Source organism: Mesoplodon densirostris, chromosome 17 (assembly GCF_025265405.1).
Source record: "Mesoplodon densirostris isolate mMesDen1 chromosome 17, mMesDen1 primary haplotype, whole genome shotgun sequence".
NCBI classification, from domain to species: domain Eukaryota; kingdom Metazoa; phylum Chordata; class Mammalia; order Artiodactyla; family Ziphiidae; genus Mesoplodon; species Mesoplodon densirostris.
Window position 1 is genome coordinate 66,228,109 of NC_082677.1, and position 8,659 is coordinate 66,236,767.

The 8,659-nt window shown below is 52.1% G+C and overlaps 1 protein-coding gene across 1 annotated transcript in view; it reads left to right on the plus strand.

Moving 5' to 3' along the window:
* Positions 1-5,799, plus strand: part of FARP1 (FERM, ARH/RhoGEF and pleckstrin domain protein 1) — a 298,020-nt gene extending 292,221 nt beyond the window's left edge. The window contains exons 25-27 of the mRNA XM_060079577.1: positions 2,167-2,274; positions 2,619-2,770; positions 4,235-5,799. Of these exons, the coding sequence (XP_059935560.1) occupies positions 2,167-2,274; positions 2,619-2,770; positions 4,235-4,316 (342 nt within the window). The 3' untranslated portion in view covers positions 4,317-5,799. The remainder of the gene's footprint in view (positions 1-2,166; positions 2,275-2,618; positions 2,771-4,234) is intronic.
* Positions 5,800-8,659: the final 2,860 nt, after the last annotated feature.

Below are 8,659 nucleotides of genomic sequence, written 5' to 3' on the forward strand. Positions count from 1 at the left end.
ACGACCCTATTTCTAAATACGGTCATCTTCACAGGTACTGGGACTTTGGGCATGAATATCTTCTGGGGGGACACGAATCAATCACAACAGGGATGGAGCAGTTGGGAACCAGGAAGAGCAAAGAGGTGCTTCCTCCGGGCTGGGAAAGGCAGGGAACGGGCATCAGCTGGTGCCAGACTGGGAATGTTGACCTCTCCCGTAAAGGCAGCACACGGAGACTGGTCCAGATTGGAGACAGACCCAAAGGTCATTTGCGTAGACAAAATGCTCAGGCTCTTGAGAGTAGCTTAGGGCCGTGTGACCTGAGTAGGAGGCTTGAAGTGTGTATGGGCGTGAAGCCAAGGGCGCGAGAGTTTCGGTGGGGTTGGCAACTTTGGAGGGCACGGGGGCAACGGGGAGCAAGGAGAGACCAGCGGATACAATTTCTAAGCAGCGTGTCATCTATTAAGCTGGCAAAGCTAGAAGGACTTACTCAGAACGAATACCCTGGCATGTTCCAGGAGGAGTCAAGGCTGCTGGCAGAAGGTAAGAGCGTTCTCGTGAACCTGCCTTGGAAAACACACTGGCCTGGAACCTGGTTCATCAGTGAAGTGTGCAAACCACACTGTGGGTTGGACTGGCTATTGTTCCAAAGGTAAATGCATCTCTAAGAGAAAGGTTTTTTGGGGGGCTCTATCTGGAGGAATTTACTTGATTTCAGTATAAATAAGTATAAGGAAAGGAAAATGTGCTACTCTCCTTCCTCCAGAGTGAGACTTGCATGTAATCACGTGTGCTATATATTGCACAAGCATCAAATCCCCACTCGGGTTGCCACCATCACCTGCTGGAACCCACAGCTCCCCTTTTCTTGTGCCTTTCGCCAGTGGCAAGTGGCAGCCAGGAGTGGCGGCGCGCTGCCCGCGGTGGCCACAGGGAGGGACAGCTCTGCTTCCTGGGTTCTCCCGGCCTAACCCGCCGCCTCCCCCATCAGACTGCAAGCGACTCGCAGCCAGAGCCACTTAACAGCTCCCCACAGGCGCCTTACTTAAGAATGCCTCTTGGATTAAATACAGGTTACTGGAAAAGCCCCAAAGGGACGGACTGAAGTAGATGCAGGTGTGTGTATCTGTATATTTTATGGTGGTGCGTTTGCCCGTCTCCCCCCTTTGAAGTGAATGATCCAGCGGCAGTGATTATATTCACCATCCATTTCTCTCTACGTCGAGGCTTCCTGGAAATGAGCTGCTGTCTTGTCAGGAACACGCATGAGGCTTCTTAGGGTCCTCTGAGAGGTGACACAGGGGCTTTGGAGGGAAGGCGAGGACGCACAGGCTCTGCTCTGGGCGTCCCCCCTCGGCTGCCTGTGGCTCCACGGCGATGCTCTCTGCTGGCAGCTCCTGTGGGCCTCCGGAGACCATGCAGCTCCGGAGTGAAACCAGGACGCCCGGAATGCCTGTTCCCACCAGCGTAGGATGGGGCCTGGAGGCTCCGCGCTGAAATCCAGCGTTGCAGCCAGGGCCACCAGGTGGCGGTCAGGAGCTGCTGGCTGGCGCTGGGCTCCAGACGGCTTAGAGTGGAGGGTGATGGATCCTTTCCCATGGATGCCATAACAAGCACCACCAGCTGGGCAGATGTCTCACCATCCTGGAGGTCCAGAAATCAAGGTGGCAAGAGGGCCAAGCTCCCTCTAACCCTGGGTGGGAGGAGGCTGCCTTGCCTCTCCCGGCTTCTGGGGGTTGCTGACCAGCCTTGGTGTTCTTTGGCTGTAGACGCATCACTCGAGCCTGTCTGTTGTCACAGGCGCTGCCTTGTGTCTGTCTCCTTCTTAGAAGGTCAGCCGTAGTGGATACGGGCCTATAGTCCAGGACGATCTCCTCCTTCCTACTACAGCCGATGGCCCTATTTCCAAATAAGGTCACATTCTGAGATCCGGGGGTGGGGCGGTGGTGGTTAGGATTTCAAGATACATTTGGGGGACAGAATTCAGCCCACACCAGGTGACAGGAAAATTAAACCAGGCTCACACAGAGCGAAAGCCCGTTTTCTTAAGTGCCCCCCAGGAAGCCTGCTTACAGAAGCACAGCCCTGCCGATGGGCCCCACTGGACTGCGACACTGAGTTGGCCTTTCCACCGGACCAGGGGTGCCCCAACCCGGGCTCCTTACAGGCTGACTTGTCTTGCAGAATCAGCTGTCTGGGAACCTGCTGAGGAAATTCAAAAACAGCAACGGATGGCAGAAGCTGTGGGTAGTCTTCACAAACTTCTGCCTGTTCTTCTACAAGTCGCACCAGGTATGTGCCCAGGGGGGCGCCGGGGGCAGAGCCTGAAGGACCCTCCCTCCTCGGGGAGCAGGCAGCTTTCCTCTGGAAGGATGAACAACTTGACCCCCGAGCCGCCCAGGTGTCGGAGGGGGGCCACAGCAGGCTGGGCAAGGCCATCAGAGGCTCCAAGCGAAGGCTGCCATTATCCACTTGCCCAAGGGCTGTGCGTCTGCTGGTTGGATGCGGGGAGGCGGGCGCGGGTGATGTCACCGGTGGCCGACGCGATGCATCTGGGCCCAGACCTCAGCCCAGACCAGCTGCTGCGGGCAGGTGCCACACCTGTGGCTGCTCCCACCTTCTGTGCCCCCTTCCAGGACAGTCACCCCCTCGCCAGCCTGCCTCTGCTTGGGTACTCGCTCACCATTCCCTCGGAGTCCGAAGACCTCCACAAGGACTACGTGTTCAAGCTGCATTTCAAGTCCCACGTGTACTACTTCAGGGCTGAAAGCGAATACACGTTTGAAAGGTAAAAGTCCCCCTCCACAGGGTACCTGCAGAGAAAGCAGACACTCTTCTTCTGAGCAGCGGGCTTTCTCCCAAGTGAGCAAGGGCATAAGGCCTCGTAGCAGCAGCTGCCTGGGCAGTGACTCCCTTCCAGAATGGGCTTCTTGCTCTCACCCTGCTACATGCTTAAAATGAAAGCACTTCATAAGACCTGGGCTCTGTCTGCCCAATGCGAGTACACGGCTGTTTTCACAGGAGCAAGTGGAACCGTGACCTTCCCTGGGACACATCAGCCCAAAACCTGTATGCTAGTTCACAACATGCGGGGTACACTTTTCCATCTCTAACTTGTGTTTTTCCAGTCGATGACTACAGTAGTTGCTTCATCCCGTGGCTAAAAGGCTAATAAGTAAGCTTCACGTCAAAAGACCACGTAAGGGAGGGAAAAAAAATCCTAGTGCCTCTTAGAGTTAGTTACCTGACCAATGAGACTGGCTCCGTGGGGTGGAGACCCAGGGTAGCCCAGAAGTGAAGGAGCCAGGCGCTCCCTGTGACCGTATTCAAGTACAAATCCTGGGCCTCGCATCCGGGGGCAGAGGCTCCGAAAGCAGCATCACTGCTGCACCACCACCTGGGCGAGGGGTGGTCCTGGGGCACCAGACCAGACAGGGAAGCTGCCCCCCCCCCCGAGGGAGAAACTCTTCTCCTGAGAACCCACAAGGGTTTCCGATGAATGGGCCAGTCATCCGTGCACAAACTCACAGAAAGTTAGTTCACGGGAAACAGCACAGTGGTTTAAGACCAGGGTCAAAGCCGCCATGGACACCCACCCCAGAGCAGCGGGGTCCTAAGCTACACTGGTTGAAAAGGGAGCCCGGGGCGGGTAGCACTCCTCAACGTGATCCTGGGCTGGAAAACCGAGATGCCGTCACTGCTGTGGCAGGGAGCACGTGGCCCTGGGATTAGGGGTTTCTAAAGCCCTCTAAGCTCCACAAAGGCGGGAAGCTGGGCCACCCCAGGTCTCCTCCGCCTGGCACTCCTGACGTGGTAGACCAGCTGACGCTTTGTTGTTGCGGGTGGCGGACACTCAGCAGCAGCCTGGGCCTCTCTGCCCACTGGTTCTAGACCACAAACAGCCCTGCGTCTAGGAGGGGCCGCGCCCCACTGTCCTGAGAAAGACCGGCAGTGTGCGCTGCAGCCCTGCCTCGGGCACGGCTGCAGAACGAGCGTGCCCCGGTCAGTGGTTCTCAAAGTGGTCCTCAGGAGTACCGGGAGGAGGCCTTAACCCCGCTTTCCTTTACCTGGAAGCTAGGAGCTCCCCTGCTACCAAAGCAGATTCTACGCCAGGCAGTATTAGGTCACGCTGGGGCTTAGTAAGTAACGACCGCCAGGGGTCATGAAGCTGTAACAAACAAGAAAAGCAGATTTCAGAGACACGGGCTGATAAAAAGTGGCCCCTGACAGTTATTTCACTTTCTTGTCCTAGATGGATGGAGGTGATCCGAAGTGCCACCAGTTCGGCCTCCCGTGCCCACGTTCTGAGTCACAAAGAATCTCACGTGTATTGATGGCAGGACGGGACACATGTGTTGATTGTTTCAGCAGTGGCGACTTTCCCGGAAGACACTTTCTTTCTTCTGTATTAATGAAGCCTAGTAAAATTAACACCTGTCTGTCTGGAAAACAAAGTAATACATGGTTTCACAGCGACTCTCATCTGTCTCCACAGAACCATTTTAAACCTTGTCTTCGCAGCTGTTAATTTCTCATCGGAGCAGGACCGCACCCCTGCCTTCAACGCGGGTGGCGTCTCGGCCGTCACGCCCTCTGTGGGCTGTCTTCAGCTTGTGCCAGTATTAAAACATGGTCACGGATAGAGTGCCGAATGACATTTTTTCCCTCCGCAACTGCACCTTAAAGTCAGTACAAACACATCCATGCAACCAAAAGACAGGGCAAGGGCTCTTTTTTTAAAAAAAGATGATTGATAAACTTATGATTTTGATTTCTAGGCTGCTGCATTTTACAAAATGGATTTTCCATTGTTTGTTTGCGATACACTTGGCAGTCTTAAGCAAATGAGATCATTTTCAGATTTTTTTTCTCACTCTTTCTACTTTTACAATAGAAAATTAGTAGGATTTACTTTTTTGATAAATGAGCAGTTTCCAGCATCCTGTGTTCCACTGGGGGCTGCAGGCTCCAGTGAAACGCTGGTTCCCAGACCTACTTCTTGGCACAAGTTGACCAAATTGTTTAAAGCAATGACTATTTACAAGGTGTAGCGGGTTGTTTTCTGTTAAGAGAAGCGGAAATCCAGTGCGCTCTCTGGACTGTCGGTGTACTGAGTGGCGTATCCGATGGGAGGGTAGTAAGCTGTGGTGTTTTGCTGTATGTTTCACAAGCATGAGAACCTGTATGGCAGTGACCAGGGCCATTTGTGCTGTGTTACGTTGTGGAGCGTGTCTGAGCTTCCCGTGGATGCAGGAGCTCTGAGTCACAGTGTGTAGTCCCCTGGCTCCCGTGATCATACCTGTATCCTACTGCAACTGTGGTTTGGAACTGCACACTCAATAGTGGTATATATATCGTGCCTGTCTTCACAATCCATTCTTTTCTCCTTTTTATACTCACCGCCCCCCCCCCCAGCCTGGGGTACGGACATATGACATTGCACATCCTTGATAGTCGGACAACACAGGGAACAGGGTTCCGGTAACTGCTGGGGCCCACTAGTCAAAATCCGTTTGCCTCTTCTCCATGGGGATTGAGTGGCTGCTATTCCCTTGGTATTGTTAAGCCCTTTCCTGATGCCGCCCCCCGAGGGGGCGACCCATCCAACACGGTTCCCATCCAGTGCCCCACACCACAGCTGGGGGCCCTCACCTAAGACACCCAGGACCACCCCGACTGGGGGGCTGTGACCGGCGTACGTGGAAACATACAAATGGACGATGAGTAGCTCGAGATGTGTGTGAATCATTTGCCTTACAGTCTGTACAGACGGTTTTAAGTACTAACAAAAGGGAATAAAAATACCTCATGCCACAATCCAGCATCCTGAAGTTTTAAGGCAAAACAACCAACCTCGTCTCTTGTCTTTGACTGAATCTCAGGCAGGTGGGTCGGGGAGTCAGCGGGTCACTGTGGGGTGGGGTGAATGAGCTGCTGAGTCTGTTCTCTTTAAGACAATGTATTTTGATACATTATGTGATCTTTGCTGCTTCCAACGTGGGACCGGGAAAGCAGAACATTTCCGGAAGACTGACCGTCACATCAGAGGCTCTAGAAGACAAGGGGTGAGGGCAAGGTGGGCAGGGAGGGGACTGGGAAGCCTCTGACCCCAGTCCCTGGGCTGCTGAGATGGCGGAATCATGAGCTTCTCCCTCCAAAAGTCACACCTGTCACTCACCTCTACAAGGCGTGGAGACAAGATGGTCTCCTCAGTCAGTCTTCCGCTCCCAGCTATGATTCACACCTGTGTCCCCCTGTGACTTCAAAGAAAACCTAAGTGCAAATCATATAGGCAATTCAGACCACTCCCAAACTGCCAGAAACGGAGTTTCAAAGACACCCGCTATCTCAGTCCTTTCTGGCTGCTGTAACAAACATACCATCAACTGGGTGGCTTATAAACAAATATCTTTCTTACAGTTTGGAGGCTGGAAGTCCAAGATCAAGGTCCCAGCAGATTCAGTATCTGGTGAGGGCCCACTTCCTGGCTCACAGATGGCCATCTTCTTGCTGTGTCCTCACGTAGTGGAAGGGATCGCTGTGGAGTCAGGGCACTAATCCCAGTACTGAGGGCTCCATCCTCATGGCTTAATCATCCCCAAAGGCTCCCACCTCCTAATGCCATCACACTGGGGCTCAGGATCTCAACATATAAATTCAGAGGTGCGGGGGACACAAACGTCTACTCCCCCTCTACACACAAGACACAATTACAAAAAGAATTATTTCTGTGAACTTTATTGACCCTTGCGTGATACAGACCCTGTGCTTAAGAACACACCTTGCAGCACTCCTCAGTTATTGCCATATTTTAAAGCAGAAATACACAAGCCACGTTTAAGGAAGAAAATATAAAAATGCTCATAAACAGACCTATGTTTTGCCAAAAGAAAGGTACAAAATGCTGCATTCAAACTAAACGCTTCAAAAGACCACTCGGAGAACAAAACCGTCCGATCGGGAAGGTGTGTGGCCCCTGGTTACAGCGAGACAATCACACGACCGTGACAGTGCCGAGGCCCCCAGACCACATGGGTGCAGCCAGTGCAGAAAAAGACCACTTCAAAAAGGTGTCGACAACCAGCCAGACACAGCCCCCAACCTCCAAGAGGCTGTCTGTGCTTCTGGGTGAAGCCACCCAGCCATCAGCAGTGTAGGCAGAGAAGCCGCTAACTGCTGCAGTTCAGCATCCAGAGGCTTCCGAGGGGCAGTCAATCTACCTTGAGTGCTGAGCTCACAGGTCTGGCTAAATACCACCAGCGGTTTATAGCCCGAGGCAGGTCCTGCTGTAGCTCTGGTACCTGGTCTGTCTTTTAATAAAGGACTTGAAGTGGACAAATGCTAGCCTCAAGCAGATGCCCTGATTTTTCTTTGTCTACAGAAAGTAACAAACCAGGAGATATTGTAGGGGGAGGTGACCCACTTTGCAAAGCCTGTCAAAGCACATCTTCCCCGAGAAGCTTCATCAACAGAAGATGTTTCCAATAAACTCAACAGAGTAACTTGCCGCTTTGCCTGGGAGACGGAGCTGTGTTGTTACCCTCCAAAGACTGCAGGGAAGCTACTAACCATTCACAGCACCTCACTTAGCTGGGATCCCATCTGCCAATCAGTGTAAGCATCATTCATATTTGACATGGCGGTCAGTCAGCGTCAAGTCTTGAAACCACTGTCCATTTGCAAATCTGAAGAACTCCAGATCAGAAAGCTGCTGTCGACCCTGGCGCTCTCAAGATCAGACAAGCAGCACGCCTCGGGAACATGCTCCATTTCTTGGATTCTTTCTCCAGCAAAATGGACAAAACTGATCTTTGGCTCATGCCTCGCAGAGGGAAACAAACAGCTCTGTCATACAGAATACTCTCCGAAACACAAAATGAAATATTCTCAATTTTTACTGTTCAAGTTAACAAACTTGCACGATAGCAATTTGGTTCTATTTCCCCTAACCAAAATATATCCCTTACAGAAATTAATCCGAATCTACCTTTAATTAAAAAATCACGACAATTTTAAGAGATTAAAAACCAGCTCCATTGCATTAACCAAAACAATAACCACCCCTCAGACGTCTCTAGCTCAGGCCACTGTCCTCTCCCTGTAACCTCCAGGCCACCGGGCCAGCAGATAACTGACCTTCCGTCCTCAGGTTTACCCAGTAACTTCCCTGCTGCCCAAAGCCTTTGTATTCCACCTCAAGAACTGCTACTCCAACAAGAGATGACAACGATTCGTATCAAAAAAAAAAAAAAAAAAAATGTCACACGTACTCAGATCAGTCAAGAATGGCTGCAAGAAGTATTTCCCACCCCAGAGACCCAGAGGTTATTAACCCCCTTGGCAAGCAAGACGCTGCCACAAGCCAAGAAAAATACAGACACCTGGCGGGCACACTGGCGGACACCAGCTCCTTTAAGAAAACCAGCAACCTTCCCTCCAGGTCCCTGGGAAGACAGCAGTTTTACAGATCAGCAATATTCACCCATATCTTCTCAGGACCATTTTTAAAAGTTGCAAAGGGAGCTGACATGGACATTCCACAGCTTGAATGTGGGCACTTCTTCCCAGAGCCTCATACATACACATACACATACACACACACACACACACACACACACACACACACGGCAGGTGCACTGCCCTCTCAAGAGTCATGTTCCAAGGCGAGTATGCAAAA